Source organism: Lepidochelys olivacea (genome assembly GCF_965140295.1).
Source record: "Lepidochelys olivacea isolate rLepOli2 genome assembly, chromosome: 7".
Taxonomy (NCBI): domain Eukaryota; kingdom Metazoa; phylum Chordata; order Testudines; family Cheloniidae; genus Lepidochelys; species Lepidochelys olivacea.
This window is the reverse complement of record NC_140417.1, coordinates 41,937,672-41,956,095: the sequence shown is the minus strand read 5'-3', so window position 1 is coordinate 41,956,095 and position 18,424 is coordinate 41,937,672. Positions and strand designations below refer to the sequence as shown.

The 18,424-nt window shown below is 41.2% G+C and overlaps 1 protein-coding gene across 1 annotated transcript in view; it reads left to right on the top strand.

Annotated features, from left to right (window-relative positions):
• The window catches only part of IPPK (inositol-pentakisphosphate 2-kinase), a 98,018-nt gene that overhangs the window by 26,136 nt on the left and 53,458 nt on the right, over window positions 1-18,424 (top strand). The window contains exon 2 of the mRNA XM_084635183.1: window positions 14,094-14,141. Within this exon, the coding sequence (XP_084491309.1) occupies window positions 14,094-14,141 (48 nt within the window). The remainder of the gene's footprint in view (window positions 1-14,093; window positions 14,142-18,424) is intronic.

The window sequence follows — 18,424 nt, the reverse complement described above, 5'->3', positions numbered from 1 at the left end:
TGATTTAAGGTAACTATTCTAGATTTTAACGTCAGGTTAGTTTTCAGATTACAGAACTTCATGCTACAGTAGGTAGTATTAAGGCTATGTCTACACTAGCACTTCTGTTGGTAAAACTTTTGGTCAGGGTGGGGAAAAAAAACAACTACCCCCGATCGACATAATTTTCACTGATAAAAGCACCAGTATGGACAGTTCTGTGTCGGCAAGAGATGCTCTCCCGCTGACGTAGCAACTGCTGCTTACTGAGGGGGGTTTAATTATGTTGGTGGGAGAGCTCCCGATAGCATAGAGCCACTATATGGAGACCTTACAGCAGTGCAGTTGCAGCCGTGCAGCTGTGCTGCTGTAAGGTCTGTAGGGTAGACATAGCCTAACAAAGCAGTTGTCTGGAGGAGTATAATATCACTTGAGTTTTGCAGGTATTGGCCTGAAACCTAAAATGGTAGAGGGAGAGAAGAATACAGTGTCTGAAAGAGAAATGTTCCCAGCAACTTCATTGATCTGTCTAGGTATTAGAGGATTATAAATAGTAACTGGTTACAACTCAAGTTCAGTGTTAGAACCATATTGGTTGGCGGGCGGTGGGGGGGAGACAGAAGGGAGATACGGGGAGCTCAAAGTTTTCTTGGCACTTTGGTCCTGTAGAAGATTTAGAGAATGGTTACAGGTTGGTAGTGGCAATAGGATCAGAATTTTTACTGTAGACTCCTGTACTTAAATTTATCTTTTCTACAGATAATTGTTCCAAGTGATCTTGTATCCAAGAAAACTTCATTTTGGTAGCACCAAATAGGAGAAGTATTAATGGTCTCAGAGCATGTAACTAAGGAAATTGTTATTTCTTAGCAAGTATATTAAATATGTAGGGCAGTGACAATACAATATTTGAAATTTTAAATAAGAAAAAATTCTTTTGTGAGTATATGATCATGTACAGAGCTTTTAATTTAGCCTATTGTGGTGTGTGTTTGCCTCTAGTTTAGTAACACACAATTGAAATTGAAGTGCTTTTGTGTACAATCCAAGGAGTCAGCTAAATTAGATAAAATAACTAATCGAAAGCAAGAGAAATGAGTAATTGAAAGCATTTCACTGTTACCCGCAACTGAAAATTATATAGGCAATCTCAGGAGTCTGATCTTTTCATACAGTTCTCTTCCTGTACTGTCTCAAGATCCCCTCCGGATTAATACTGGCTTTCCTTCTTCAAATTGCACATTTTCAGGTAATGCAATACTACTGGGATGCCTTCTGGAGTTGTCCTGTGAATCTAGCACTTGCACAGTTGTATATTTCTAGACCAAAAACTTCATTAAATAGTAATTGAGATAGTAGGATAAATATCCGCGCAGTGTTATGAATTTGTAAAGCACTCCATGAATGCTTTTTATTAGTCATAACAGTAATTAGTAGGGGCATTAAAAGGAAATAGTGATAATTCAGGAAGTTCTAAATTGACAGACAATTTAAAGCAAAAGAAAAATTGCTGGAAAGTTTGGAAATGCAGAGTATAAGATTAGAGTCTGAAGTCTTGTCTACCATGGGGAAACTGACCACAGTAGTTCTTCAGGGGCCACTATAGAAGTGGATTAAGCTAAACCAGAAACAGGCAGTCTTAAAGGGAATTATTGTGGGATAATTATTATGCAGCAAATTCATGCCCTACCTTATCCTGGGGTAACTTCTCTGTGTAGACAGGTCCTCACTGTAACAGTTTTCTGCTCCCTACTGCTTAGTACACCTTCTGTGTAAGAATGTCTCTTGTGACACACATTGCAAGTTTCTGACATCTTAAACTCTCTTCATACTCCAAAGATATGCATATTGGTTTTGTTAAAAATATGCTACAGTTATGATACTCATGGATTGGTAACTGGATAAAAGATAAGAAACAAAGGGTAGGAATAAATGGTTAGTTTTCAGAATGGAGAGAGGTAAATAGTGGCGTCCCCCGGGGTCTGTACTGGGCCCAGTCCTATTTAACATATTCATAAATGATCTGGAAAAGGGGTAAACAGTCAGATGGCAAAATTTGCAAATGATACAAACCTATTCAAGATAGTTAAGTCCTAGGCAGAATGAGAGAGCTACAAAAGGATCTCTCAAAACTGGGTGACTGGGCAACAAAAAGGCAGATGAAATCCAACGTTGGTAAATGCAAAGTAATGCACATTGGAAAACATAATCCCATTTATACATATAAAAGGATGGGGTCTAAATTAGCTGTTACCACTCAAGAAAGAGATCTTGGAGTCATTGTGGGTAGTTCTCTGAAAACATCACTCAATGTGCAGCAGCAGTCAAAAAAGCAAACAGTATGTTGGGAATCATTAAGAAAGGGATAGATAATAAGACAGAAAAAATCCATGGTACGCCCACATCTTGAATACTGTGTGCAGCTGTGGTCGTCCCATCTCAAAAAAGGTTCAGAAAAGGGCAACAAAAATGATTAGGGGTATGGAGCAGCTTCCATATGAGGAGAGATTAATAAGGCTGGGACTTTTCAGCTTGGTAAAGAGATGACTAAGGGGAGATAGGATTGAGGTCTATATAATCATGACTGGTGTGGAGAAAGTAAAGTATTATTTACTCCTTCTCATAACACAAGAACTAGGGGTCACCAAATGAAATTAATAGGCAGCAGGTTTAAAATGAACAAAAGTAAGTATTTTTTCACACAATGCACAGTCAACCTGTGGAACTCCTTGCCAGAGGATGTTGTGAAGGCCAAGACTATAACAGGGCTCAAAAGAGAACTAGATAAATTCATGAAGGATAGGTCTATCAATGGCTATTAGCAGGATGGTGTCCCTAGCCTCTGTTTGCCAGAAGCTGGGAATGGGTGACTGGATGGATCACTTCATTACTTGTTCTATTCATTCCCTCTGCGGCACCTGGCATTGGCCAGTGTTAGAAGACAGGATACTGGGCTAGGTGAGCCTTTGGTCTGACCCAGTATGGCTGTTTTTATGTACTTACGTTGTATGGTGCAGTCCTCATATATTTAATCTCCTATTAACAGTAACCTTAAAGAAAAATGGGATCATCCATACACATTTTTGTTGCTTTTTGATGTGTAAAAAAAGTGCGAAAAAATATCTTTAGGAATCTGAGATTTTTTTTCTAGCTTGATGTTTACGTAAGAAATTTAAGAGGCAATTTTCAAAGATGCAAATGACTACTGGGGCTTTTTTTTTTTTTTTACAAAGAGTTTTCATAGCACGAGTTAAGTCCAAGACAAGCCCTTAAGATGCCAAACTCCCATTTGTGTCTATGAAAATCTCCATTCTATGGCTGGTCTATCAAGTCTTGAAGATGCTGTGACTGGTGAACTAGATGAATGACATCAGAAGAGACTGATCACTGGGAGAAGGAAATTATAGTTAAGAGTGCTTAAACTTCAGTTTTTGTTGGCAGTTAAATAGCTAAGGAAAACAAAATTATTAACGCTTTTGTGAAAAGAAGACTTTGTTAAAGATTTAACAACTTAGCCCCATCAATTAAGTTTTAAGAGCTAACAGTATTAAGATGGATTTGATTTAAATCATGATTTAAATTAGATTGATTTAAATCACTAGTCAGAAAGACTTGATTTAATCATGGATTTCTACATAAAAGTGCATTCTTGTTGGTTGTTATAACCTTAATACATATTCGCAACTCAAGAGATAGATGAGACCCACACTGGGTCTCTTTTACAGTCTGCTGCCATTATAGGTTTTCCCTTCTAGTGAGACAATGGTACGATAGATCTCAAATCAATGAAGGCTACACTCAAAGACCTCAAGACTTCTGGAATATGCTGCTCACACAGTTTCACTTTTGTTTCTACTGTCTGTCCCTCCCTTCTCACATTTATCTCCAGACTTCTTTTCCTTGTCCAGATCTATTCTGCTCCCAACAATCTTCTTTTCATTGAACTTTTTGAAATTTTGCACTTTTAGAGAGAGGTAAGGGTTTGACTCTGTGTACAGAAATTTGCAGAGGGACAATTGGGTTGAGGTCTGTTATTTCTCACCTCTGTATATTTATTTATTTAAAAACATTTTTGCTGTTAGCAAGCGTGTTATCTTTGGAGAGACAAATCCACAGTAGGGGAACTGCAAAACTAAGCATCTCTGATGGTATCTTCTAGACTAAGCACTGAGTCCCATTGGGTAAATAGAAAGATTAACCTAATTAATCTATACAGAAGCCCCTGGACACCCTCTTCCTGAACATCCCCCATAAGATTGAGTCCCTAAGCCATGAACTATTGGAACTCCTTTACAAAACTTTTCTTAAACATTAATTACATGACTATATTGTCTCATACTATAGAATTAGAATTTTATAATCCCTATCCTATAACGAGGTATCTTTGAGCTATAATGTATCTATCTTTAGACAGGTTTTTCCTCAAAAAGCATTTTATCAAAAAATCTTTTTTTTTTTTTTAATTATTGATTTTTATTCACCCTGAAGAGTATACATCCTTTGAGAATCCCAGCAGGTCCTCCAGCAGAAATAGGTGAGACCAGATTTAACATTAATGGTATCTCAAAGGTAAATAAGCAGAAAAGAAACTCTAGCAACTTGTTTTAAGTTTATACTACAGTACCCAAGTACTCAAATTTTATTGAATGCTTTGCTACTATATTTTGTTTTAAAGCATGCAATAACACTATCACACTTAAGACTATGCTAGTAACTCAGGTGTATTTTATTCAAAATGTGGCTGCTATTTCAATTTCCCAGTGCAGCTAGGAATCAGCGACTTTCTGACAAGAACTTCAGAGTTCTGTGTTCTTTCCAGTTCTCTTGTTGCAGAAACGAATTCAGTGATTTTTCCTTAATATTAGGAAAATAAGTTCGTTGCTTCAGTCCTTTAACACTATGATAACGTGAAAAGCAAGAAATCCACAATTTCTGAATTCTGGTTGGCACCTTTGCTTTTGAGTTTTGCAGTAACAGTTATTAGCATTAAACTCTTCATTTTAAAAGAAAGTTCAGTTTTAGCTCTGTCACAGATGTGGGTTTCATTTCGTATTTATTCATACAAATGTGATATTTACATTCACAAGTCCTAGAATAGGAACAACCACATTTGATATCCTGAATAAACAAGTTTTATTCTGTCATACTTAGAATAAACAGAATAAATATTTCTACATCCCTTGCATACAAGTATATGGGCATGTCTTATACTACAAAATTAGGTCGATTTTATAGAAGTTGATCTTTAGTAAGCGATTTTATACAGTCGATTGCGCATGTCCCCACTAAGCGCATTAGGTCGGTGGAGTAAGTCCTCAATACTGTGGCTAGCATCGACTCACGGAGTGGTGCACTGTGGGTAGCGATCTCACAGTCCCTGCTGCCCATTGGAATTCTGGGTAAACTCCCAATGCCTGATGGGGCAAAAACATTATCGCGGGTGGTTTTGGGTATTTGTCGTCAGCCTCCCCTCTCTCCCTCCCCCCTTGAAAGCAACGGCAAACAAACATTTTGCGTCTTTTTTCTTGGGTTATCCATGCAGACGTCATAGCATGGCAAGCATGGAGCCCGCTCAGCTGAGCACTGCTTTTGTGAGCATTGTAAATACCTTGCGCGTTATCCTGCAGTATGTGCAGAGCCTGGCTAGGAACCGCCAGCATGAGGAAGATTGTGAGGAGGACATGGACACAGACGTTCTTGAAAGCATGGGATGTGGCAGTTAGGACATTATGGTGGCATTGGGGAATGTTGATACAGTGGAACACCAATTCTGGGCCCAGCAAACAAGCACAGACTGGTGGGACTGCATAGTGTTGCGTTACCTAGGGAGGTTGTGGAATCGCCTTCCTTAGAAGTTTTTAAAGTCAGGCTTGACAAAGCCCTGGCTGGGATGATTTAGTTGGGGATTGGTCCTGCTTTGAGCAGGGGGTTGGACTAGATGACCTCCTGAGGTCCTTTCCAACCCTGATATTCTGTGATTCTATGGATGATTCCCAGTGGCTGCAAAACTTTTGCATGCATAAGGCCACTTTCATGGAACTTTGTGAGTTGCTTTCTCCCACCCTGAAGCGCAGGAATACCAAGATGAGATCTGCCCTGACGGTTGAGAAGCAGGTGGGGATAGCCCTGTGGAAGCTTGCAACGCCTGACTGCTAATGGTCAGTCAGGAATGAATATGGAGTGGGCAAATCTACCGTGGAGGCTGCTGTGATCCAAGTAACCAGGGCAATCAATACCCTTCTGACTCTGGGAAATGTGCAGGTCATAGTGGATGGCTTTGCTGCAGTGGGGTTCCCTAACTGTGGTGGGATGATAGACGGAATGCATATCCTTATCTTGGCACCGGACCACTTTGCCAAATAGTACGTAAACCGCAAGGGGTACTTCTCGATGGTGTTGCAAGCACTGGTGGATCACAAGGGACGTTTCACCGACATCGGCGTGGGATGGTCGGGGAAAGGTGCATGATGCTTGCATCTTTCGGAACTCTGGGCTGTCCAGAAAGCTGCAAGAAGGGACTTTCTTCCCAGACCAGAAAATTACTGTTGGGGATGTTGAAATGCTAATAGTTATCCTTGGGGACCCATCCTACCCCTTGCTCCCATGGCTCATGAAGCTGTACACAGGCAGCCTGGCAGCAGTAAGGAGCAGTTCAACTATAGGCTGAGCAAGTGCAGAACGGTGGTAGAATGTTCATTTGGACGTTTAAAGGGGTGCTGGCGCAGTTTGCTGAGTAGGTTCGACCTCAGCGAAAGCAATATTCCCATTGTTATTGCTGTGTGCTCCATAATGTCTGTGAGAGTAAGGGGGAGACATTTATGGTGGGATGGGAGGTTGAGGCAAATCGCCTGGCGGCCAGTTTTGAACAGCCAGACACCAGGGCAATTATAAGAGCACACCGAAGTGCACTGCATATCAGAGAGGCTTTGAAAAACAGTTTCATGACTGACCAGGCTACGGTGTGACAGTTGTGTGTGTTTGTCCTTGATGCAAACCCACCCCCTTTGGTGAATGTACTTCCCTGTAATCCAATCCCCCTCCCCGCCTTCGACCACAGCTGTCACAGGAAATAAAATCCCTATTGTTCTGAATCCATTCATTCTTTATTTAAAAAAAACTTGAGATCACTGACGATGCTGGCTAGTAAAAGGTAGCCTGGGTATACAAAGGGTTTGATAACTGGGTGGGCTGGGAGAGGAAGGAAGGACAAGGCCACATTGCTGATTGTAGCCACACTACAAATCAAAGCTGTTTGAATGACAGCCTTCTGTTGCTTGGGCCATCCCCTGGAGTTGAGTGGCAGGGTGCCTGGAGCCTCCCCTGCCCCTTGCATTCTTAGGTGTCTGGGTGAGGAGGATATGGAACTTGGCGAGGAGGGCAGGTGGTTGGTTACACAATGGATGCATCAGGGTCTGTACTCTAGTTGCCTTTCCTGCAGCTCCACCAGATGCCTCATCATGCCCGTTTGCTCCCCCATTAACTTCAGCATCTCCTCCTGCGTGTTCCGATCATGCTCACTGTATGCTTTTCTGGCCTCTGCCACCGAATGCCTCCATGCATTCAGCTGTGCCCTCTCAGTGCGGGAGGATTGCATGAGCTCTGAAAACATGTCATCTCGAGTGTGTTTTTTTCCTCCTTCTAATTTGTGATACCTCGGGGATGGAGTTGATGTGGGGAGCATAGAAACATTTGCAGCTTGCGGGAGTGGCGGGGAAGGGAGAGTAGATTTTTAAGAAGATACATGTGTGAGAACAAAAGGGAGACTTTCACAGTGAATCAAGCAATTCACAGCAGACAGCACATGTTTTAGGTACAAGGTCGCATTTTGCCTTTTATATTGAGCGCCTGCCAGTATGGTGACACATCACATACTGCTGGGCAACAGAATTCAGTTTCCAGGCAGCCAGGGTAAGCCAAAGGGTATGTAGGATTGGCTTCTTCTGCGTTCATAACATGTAGGAATGGTTTCAAACTGCAGCGCCCTTTCCCGTAGCAACCAATGCTGGATGGGTTTGCCATTTAAAAGGAGGGGCTGCGGTTTTGGGGTGGATATGCAGCAGCACCGTACCACCCCTCCCCCCGGTGTGGCTATTGTCTGGGATGATCCCTTTTAGCCAAGCGCAAACAGCCCAGCATGACCAGGGTCCAGTGTGTTGGGGATCACCAAACAGATGGGATTATTGGTCCCTTACAAAAATTCCCCTATTTCAACCAGGTGACCATGAATGATATCCCTCTCCTGACACTGACATAGAAAGGTAAAGACCGAATGTTGCATGAGTGCGACCAAAACACCAGGACCATTCGCTGCCATGCTTTGTGCTGCAGTGATTCCAGACCACTTGCTACTGGCTTGGTAAAGTGTCCTACTGTGGAGGACGAAATGAGGCAGCCCTCCCCAGAAACCTTCTGCAAAGGTTTTCAGAGTACCTCCAGGAGAGCTTCATGGAGATGTCCCTGGAGGATTCCCTCTCCATCCACAGACAGGTTAACAGACTTTTCCAGTAGCCGTACTGGCTGCAAATGCCTCCCAATTGTTCAGGGCAAATCAAACATTAAAAACAATTTGTTAGCCCCTGTAGTGTTACAAATGTGCACTCACCAGAGGTGCCTTCTCTACCTTCAGGGTCCGTGAACAATACGCCCTGGGAGGGTATTGGCTTCAGGGTGAGGAAAAGGTCCTGGCTGCTTGGGCGAACGGATTCTCCGGTTGCCTGCTGCTCATTCTCCTCCTCCGTGTTGCATGAGGCTGCTACCTTGCGGGTGTCCATGGAGAGTAGTGGGGTACTAGTAGGGTTTCCCCCAGAATGGCATTCAGCTGGTCATAGAAGCGGCATGTCTGGGGCTCTGACCCAGAGCAACCGTTTGCCTCCTTTGTCTTTTGGTAGGCTTGCCTGATCTCCATAATTTTCATGTGGCACTGCTGTGTGTCCCTGGTATAGCCTGTGTCCACCATACTGTATGCGATTTTGGCATATATGTCAACATTTTTTCTGCTGGATAAGAGTTCTGCCTGACAGATTCTTCTCCCCATACAAAAAGCAATCAGATCCAGTGTCTCTCGTTCGCTCCATGCTGGAGCTTGTTTGGGACTGCATGGTCACCTGTTCTGCTGAGCTCACCACGCTGACCAAACAGGAAATGAAATTCAAAAGTTCCCAGTGCTTTTCATGTGTATCTGGCTAGTGCATTGGAGTTGAAAGTGCTGTCCAAAGTGGTCACATTGGAACACTCTGGGATAGTTCCTGGAGGCCGATACCATCGAATTGCACAGCTTTGCATCTACACTATCCCAAATTTTGATCCAGCACTACTCTGCTTGTCAGGGAGGAGTACAGCAGTCAATTTTAAGAGCTCTTTATGTCGGCAGAATGGGGTTGGTTGTGTAGACGCATTCATTTTAAAATTGACCTAACACGGCTAAATTTGACCTAACCTTGAAGTATAGACCAGGCCTATGTATTCAGTGTCAAACCCTTATATTTGATCGAGCTTCTTGTGTGCTGCCAAAGTATTCAGAGTCTAGAATGTTTGGCAGTTGGAAACCTTTCCATTAAAATGATTGGATGCTTTATCAGAATTATGTAAGTATTATGTGGAGATTAGCAGGGATCACTTGTTTCTGCTCTTGTTGATTACTTTAGTCTAGCTGTACAGAATCTCTCTTAAAACTTGTCAGCTCCAACACAGGGAGGGTTGGCGTCTGCTTACTTAAAGTTTGGCGGGGTGTGCATTTGTGTAGAAATACCAGGATAGTTGGGATTTTTATCTTTAAGAGGGCTAATTTTATTATGGGATTGTTTTAGTTATATGGTGTTCTCTGCCAGTGCAATCTCTCTGCACATCCGAGAGTAAGGCCTTGTCTACACTTGACAATTAAGTTGACCTATGTTAAGTTGATGTACAGCCACTGCAGTATTACTGTGTTTTTTTTCATTTACACAGTACCCTCCTGCTGCTGGTTGCGTGCATCCTCACCAGGAGTGCTTGCACCAACTTAAGTGGGGCAGTGTAGGGGCTGACAGCTTGAGCTGTAATCCCTGCGTGGAGCTCATAGCTATGAGCATTGCTGCCAGGTGCTGACAGCCTGGGCTGTGGGCTCCATGTGGAGCTTCTTTGACAGGTGATGTAAGTAACGCAGTGTCTGCGCAGAGTCTACCCTAACCACATCTACCTAAGCGCTATGCCCCTCTTGGAGGTGGAGTTATTAGGTCGGTATAGTGGGGGACTTACATCGGTGAAAGGGTAGTGTAGACGCTAAAATTAGGTCAACGTAAGCTGCCTTACATCAACCTAACTGTAGTGTAGACCTGGCCTAAATAAACAAAACAATCCTTTAAAACCACTTTAGTCTGTCTTGTCTTGTGTTTCTCCTCTGTGTCAGCCCCTAACTCACTTTCACTGCATAGATTCTTTTGTTACATCTTACTTGGTACACTATAAGTCTTCCTGAGAAGTCTTTCCTTTCAACATTCTCTCTGGATAGTGCAAGCGAAAGGCAAAGCTATTCTTCAGTCCACCTACTTCACTCTCATTAGGTGAGTAATCTCTGAATGTAAGAGCACCCAGTATGCAGACACAAATAATTTCAGACTGGCTGAAAGAGCAGGTATTTTTTATTTCTATTGTATTACAGCACAGGAGGCCTAATTAGTTTTGAGGCCCTATTGTGCTACGTACTGCACATACACATAAGGCAAAATTGAGCGCACACGCTTTCTCGCCTCACTAGCTATTCCAGGCATGAATGGGACTCCTTACATACATTTATCCTTTTTATGCCTTTTTTTTTTTAATGACAAGACAACAGAATATTCTTGTTTATTTACCTAGTTACTTGTTGTTCCTGTCACCCTGCCCATGGTCCAGTTATCACTTATCTCCCCTAATATCCTTGACCTTCACACCCAAAACTGAAAGTCATACCAACATAGCACCTATTATGGACACACACCTTGGTCCATATATTGCCTTTGACCTGTGTAGCTTATTTCCATTTCTATATGGGAATAGTTAGGCTGATATAAACCACCTTTTATACCACTATTGTATCCACACTGGTGAAGTTGTGTCACATTAAGTGTTCCTGTGTAGTTATAATTAATGTGGTACAACTTCTCTGTGTGGAGAAGCCCAAAATTATTTTGCTACCTCCTGCTGCTTGAAGGGGAGACCTGAGACTTTTTAATATATAGCACGCTGCATTTACCTTTCTCACTGCATTTATTTCATTCTGGTCCACTTTATTTCCTGACCCACGTTTTTCTCTGTCTGACCTGGACATTTTAGTAAACTGAGTCCTTGGTCCTTCCATGAAAGGTCACTTTCTCTTATGTGCATGCATGGAGGGGGTGTTACCTTTTAAGTACCATTTCCTTTGTAAGATGAATGCAGAGAAGAGGTTTTAGAAAAGGTTAGGTCTTGTTGGCTTTGTGCTTGAAATCCTGAATAATAATCACTCCCACTTAGTTTAAGACTAGTTCTGTTGTATCCAGGTAAGTACACTGTCTCGGAGATTTCATTTTCAATATCCTCCTGGTTGAACATTCAAATCAGTTACAAGAATGGGTGCCACATAAGAGATTTCATCCAATAGGTGACATTGTTCGTACACCTTATCAGCACAAGTTTTCCTTTGTGCTCTACATCTAATCCTTCGAAAACCAGCACATTTTTCCTTCGCTGTAACATTTTTTCATCTGTGTACTACCTCTTAGAAGTTGCCTTCTTTAATGAAATATATTAAGTAAATAACAGGAGGGAACAAATTTGATCAAATAATTAGAATATCAATGCAATGTTAAGATGGGCATTAGGATGAAAGTAACTTAATAGTAGATGGGAATTCATGTGAGTTAATGGATACTTACCAAAGTCTAAACCTTCCCTTCTTTGGTAATCTGTCTCGTTGCTGAGACTGCATAGAAGGAACGTAAGAAAACTTGTAGCTATTTATCATGAGATAATGATTTATCAAAACTAAATTGGAAATCAATTTTAAGGTTTTTTTTTTTTTTTTTTTTTAAAGTGTACCACTTTACTAGAACTGCATTTCTGTTATTTGTAAGAATGGAAGTTGCAAAACCTGGGTTTTAAACAGTTGAGTAGATGTTGCAATGTAAATACAGTGACCTCAGATTGTCATCTCTCAAAGCTCAGTAACATTAAAGGGATGTTGCACTGTCTTTCTTCAAACTTGCTAAGAGGAATTTTTTTTATGTCACTTATCTAAATGTTTAAAAACATGGAGGAAAAGACATATTTCAGTTGACAACTGTACAAGAGTGCTTTCCATGTAATACTTTAAAGTAAGCAGTATGCAAGTTCCAACCCAACACTTACATTATCAAGAAAAGTAACAGAACTATAGAAATGAACAAATGCCATCCAGCAATTTTTGTCAGTACAGTAGTCAAATGCAAGTTAATTTGTTTTAATACTAGATTTATCTACAACATTTTTTTTCAAGAATGTAATTTTCAATCCAAAGCATCAGAACCCTTTTAAGATCAGTTAAATTGGAATTCAGAAGGGCTGTTTTTGGTTTAACTATAATGTTGGTAACCAGACCTCACTTGTTAGTGTTTTGGCGTTGCCATCACCATCTGTCTTGCCTTCCTCATGGTGCTCTTCCTTTTCACACTACTTATTAAAAATAATTATTGCTCTTTCCCATTCAGCAATATGCAGTTAAAGCTTTCAGTGCTCAGAATCGATTGTCTTGTCATGGTGTCACCTTTGAATTGGGCACATACAAGCACAATAAACAAAATTATTTGCAACATAGCCAGAGACTTTCTTCACATACTCACAGTTAACGTAACAGAAAGATGCAAAATCAAGTGTGTCTTCCCCAGTTTGCATTAAGGGTATCTTTTCTGCTTTCAACACACTTTAATCAATAGGAGCAAATGACACATGTAGTTCCTTTTTTGTCTCATATAATATGGTTGGAACTTTGCTAAAAGTTAGGTGGCTAAGTGTTTACCACAGAAAACAAATGCTTCATTTTTTTCCCTACTGTGGTCCCCAGAGTTTTGTGTAATAAAGGCTGTCTTCTACGATGCCCTGGTCCCTCTCGAAGTCTGCCATTTTTGGACTTAACACATAAGGAAAGTAAATGCAGTTAAGTAAGTGTTGCAGATTGGCTACTTAGACTGTAAGCTCTTTGGGGGCAGGACTGACTTTTGAGAGTGCAAGGATTCCTCAGGTGAATTCCCAACTCCAAGGAAAGTGGTGTTTTATTAGACCTTTAATCAGCTATTTACAGTTTCTTACTAAATCTAAATAAGGCCAACAGTTGTTTGTTTCATCTTGAACTCTTAAAATGAAAGTGCTCATCCGGGACAAGTGTGTTATTTCTTTCATACAGTTTGCCTGTGATTAACTTGTGAACGTGAGTGTGGGTTTCCTGTATAGAATTGAAAAAAATTAATATTATGCTGAAGTAACTTCACTTTGTGTCTTAAAAATCTTGACTTGTGGTTTTGGAGGGAGGGACCATATTGGAAATCTATGGTATTTTGTCCAATATGTCACATGTGACTTTTTAGAGGTAAAGCTGTGGCTCTTTTTTTCTTTATACCAGCTCACTTTCATAAACTCAGTGTCGTTACCAGGTGGAATTTCAACATTGCAGCTATTTGAGTGTTGTCAGTAGACATCTTCTGAATATCTTGAAATCATGTACTGATTTTTTCAGGCAACTAAGTCTCTAGCAGAACTATGTCATGTGGAGACAAAATTCACGGAGAAAATACTTGGTTTCGTTTTGGTTTTTTTCTGTGATGGTCAATGCCATAATATCTGAGCAATTTATCATCAGAGCAGTCCTGTGAGGTATGGAAGTCTTATCCTTAATTTACAGATTGTGAGTGGAAGTAGTGAGTGCCGTGTCCAAGAACACAGAGGAAATCTGTCAAAGCTGGGAGTAGTACCCAGCCTGAATCTCGATTCAGTGCTTTAACCACAAGATCTCCTACCTTGCCTTTCTTTCATGTTTAAATGAATTGTTTAATGATTTTGTTTTTAGAAATTAAACTGCGTAAATGAGCATACTGTTTTTAGTGCTAATGTAACAATTTCCCCCCCACCCCACTCTCTCCCTTCTTTAGCGATGTGTGGTGCTGCGTTTTCTGAAGTTTTCCCCAAACCGCAATAAGGTAAGAGACAACACGTTCTTCTGACTTGTTACTGTTCACCCATTCTGTTAAGAAACTCTCCACTTCTATCCCATATTAATGCCCACTTTTATAACGGAGTCTGCTCTGGGGCCTATGCAATGAAGCTTTGGAGCCCACTGGGAAAAGCATTGTGCTGATTTGTTAATCTGGTGCTGCTCTTGGAAGTACAGGTTCAGTAGTAGACGCTCTGACAGGGAACTGTTAAGGGTTTTTTCAGTATAAGATACTTTAAAAAGCCCTAAGGAAGTGGGGTGGCGCTGTCAGTCAATTATAAATAGCTTCTACCCTGGCCTAGAGTTGAACAATTTAGTGGTAACCCACTCCATTAGCTATAAGACAAAATATTAATCTGACATGCCTTACAGTATCTGCAAGAGCTCATTCTTTTAGGGCTTGTCTACAGGAACACTTAATTACCTGGCACTGTCCTGCCGTGTACTGTATACATGTACACACTAATGCTTTTTAGTGGGCTTTGATCTACCATGCTTTGAAACTGCTCAGTATGGGATTTTTAGTGTGGCTGCAAGGTTCACACAGATACTTACTGTGCAGTGGGCTAGTGTGGGGTACATTTACTTCCTGGCTAGTCATGAGCTAAGAGCTCTTGTAAACAAGAACTAAGTCTGCTCCGACTTAAGGAAACTAATGACAAGATGGATTATAAGCTTTTCAAGGCAAGGACTGAGTCCTTCTATGTGTTTATATACAGCCTCTTTCACAGTGGACTACCAAACATGACTAGGGCCCCGGATGCTACCACAGCATAAAATAATTGTAATTGCCTTTTTTGACCACCAGTTCTGATCCTATTCCTTACTTCAGAATTCTTCGCTCATTAATGCTTCTTGGAGAGTCATTGGAGGCTATTGCTCAAAATGTCTCAGATACTTTATTCTCAAGGTCAGAAGTATTACACTAGATATTATGTTATGCCTTGGGTTTTTTCCCCTATCATCACTAAAGACCTGCTGACATCTTATGAAAAAATTGTCAAAAAACTTCCTTTGTAGACAGTGCTGTTCATATGTCTGTTTTCTTCACCTTCCTTTTAATGCATAAAATCAGAATCTTTATTATTTAAATCAGCCATTCTTCCTTTTCACTTCTCACTTGAAATCATAACTACCTTGAGTTTTATATATCACACTAAGCCCTACTTGCATTACCAGTACAATAATTTTGTTATTCATCTGGCCTAGTTCCAGCAAATGCAGTTGAGCTCTGTCTACACAGCAACAAATGAGTTGAGCTAAAGAATAAGCTTTAGGAATAGATAAACATGTAAGTAACAAAGAACTTTTTTTAAATGAATTGATTTTAAAAAACAAACCAGATCCTAAATGTACACTTTATCTACTGCAGTCAGTCAGTCTCTTAGTCACAATTCTGGGATAACTGTTCCTTCTTGGCCTCCTTCAGGGCACCCTTATTCAGGTCTCAGGCCTCTAGCTCTCACCTCTTCAAGGCAGGAACTCATGCCCCTCTCCCTCCAGACTGAGGCTTTAGGCTGCAATTTTCTTGCAATTCATTGTGCTTATCACAGCAGGTGTGACTTTAGTCTAGTGCCTGCAGTTCTGCACGCTCTCAGGGGCTATGGCTGTGTCTACCTGTAGTCAGTCAGCCTTCACAAAACAAAATATATTTATTTAGTACAAAAGCATTACAGAGAAAACGTAAAATAATAAATGGTGTACACATGCTGTGACACGTAGCAGTTTCCTGCAATATCCTTGGGGGAGAAAACCTTACTGAATTAAGTTTAAGTATTTTCAAAGTCCATTGTACTAAATGTAAAGGTTATGCATTATTGTGGGATGGGATTATATGTAATCTCTCTACAGGGGAGATGGGATGTGAATCCCGGGAAGTGTTATGAATTCAGAGGACTGTATTGAACAATGTACCAGACAAGAATGGACTTCTGAGACAGTGTCAAGTGGTTTGTTCTGGGAATCTCTAGGGGCAAATTCCCCACCTCTGGTTATGCAAAAACCCAGCCCTTTAAAGGAATGCCCTGAGGAGAGAACCATTGTCTGGTGGTTACTTGGTCTTAGGGTCTCAAGATCAAAGGCCCAAGCTGTATAATGGAAAGACTAACCCATTGGTTGGGGTGTTACGAACTTGTAACAACAGAAAACCCATTTGGGGATTTGTAGGATTGATGCCTACCAGAGCCCTTGTTGGAGTTGGGGAGAGATCTCCAGGAAGCTTGGTAGTATGTGTGTAGGTTCTTTATCGTTTTTAAATGTTTTCTCAGTACTGGCTTAAGAATAAATGTCCTTGCTTATAAAGCGCTGTGTGCTAACTTGTTACTGTTGGCAGTTACAGCTGTTCATGGCTTTTGGAGAGAAAGCAAAGCACAGCTGCTTGGCCTGTTTAGGCAGTGTAGCTTGAGGAGAATATCATAATGCAGGCAGGGAACTGTGCATCCTGGGAAAATCCCTGGTCAGGAGTGGGACAGATGCAGATCTCTGCCCAAGAGAGGTGAGGCCTGAGGAACCTAAAGTGGGTGCCTTAGGTGGACTGTAGAGCGGGTATACATGTGTGGTTGCCCTGAACTGTGACACGCATGCTAAGCGTACCAGGTATTACCCATTGTCTGAATGGGATACTGGTATGTCTCTGTTCCTTGTTCCAGAGTTAGTCACCCTAAGTCAGCTCAGGCTGACCCTTTATACAGTTCCTAGTTATTTGTTTACTGGTCCTGCTGAACCCAGTTAAAAACAGTATATGCAGTTTCCCCAAAGGGGTAGTATGTCGATAGAATTGTTCACCTGTCTAGGGATTTGCGTTAGTTACCTCCAAGTGATTCCGGATTCCACAGGGGAAACACCTAGCGAGCCAGGAACAAAAACATGCCTTGATACAAAAATCTGATTATCTTATGTACCCATAGCGACTGGCACATCTCAATATAATAGTCTTGAAAGTTTCCATGCTTCTGAGGTCTCTCATCTGTCATATCTCCCCTGCTGGAAGATAGAGAAGTCAACCCCATGAATCCTTGACAAGTAACAATACAAGGTGAGAGGGGAAACTGAGTCATGCATATTCTTTCATAAAAATACATCAGAAGTTTACCAGTTTTCCACATTCATTAACTAGATTGCTTCCTATGTATCAGAGGCCCTACTTAAGATGCACCATGCTAATGATATAACAAATAGTAGGCAACAACTGACACTGATATAGGTCACTATTATGTGTCTAGTAGCTCCATGACCTCTGATATTTGGCTAGCTCTGAAAACAATATACTCTTATGTTAAAAGCAACGGAGCAAAATTATCTGCTACAGTGATTGGCACCTGGCCTGCTTAGTACTTGAAACTCCAAAAGCTATTTTATTCTATAGAATGTAATGAAAAGTTGTGCAAAAATTTGACTCTCAGAATTTTCTAATAACTGAAGTGAGCATGAAGCTGTGCATCATGTTTACTTGTGGCCCCAGTGAATAAATGTTCTGTTTCGAATTACGGGACAGAGCTGTCTTTGTCCCCATGGGCCTTATAAAGGAGCCGACATCGTTTGTTGTGGGATCAATTTTGTACATTACTGTCTCGTATCTAAGCCATCAAAAGTTAAACTGATTTTCCTGCTCTGTTTTTCATACAAGTACCCTTCACTAAATTCCACTTGGTTATCAATATGTTTGCAGTTGTTTCATCTGATTTTAGATACAGAATAGTTTAAAAGGTAAAATTTATTTCACTTCCCTGATTCAAAGCGGCTAGTTTGTTCCTTTCCCACTCCTTGGAGAAGTATAATTGGATAGTTTAGGTGACCTTGATATACTTTTCAGCCATTACGTTGTGGTAATATGCTGTCAACATTATACAGAGAAAAACGTCAGGTCTTGCAGTCTCAACGGAGCTACCTAGTGACAGTCCTCTTCTTTTTGGTTTACCATGGTGTTTAAGACAAGTACTTCTAGAATGGCATCTCAACCTCTTGGGGGTGGGGATGGGGGGATGAGACTGTGACAGATCCAGACATTTGTACTGGTGCACCAACATAGAATGAAGTGAAGTGTGCCATCTCTAAACCGAAAAATGGACGTGCAGCCATTGCTGATGGCATCCCCTCAGAGCTGCTAAAATGTGTTATTGATCCTGTAGCAGAATCACTTCTGGCCATCTTTCGTCTGGTGTGGAGAACTGAATCCCTGCCTACCACCTGGAAGGACGGCGTTGTCATATCCACTCTATAAAGGCAAGGGACTGTGCAGCGAATGTAAGAGCTACAGGCCGATCACCTTGC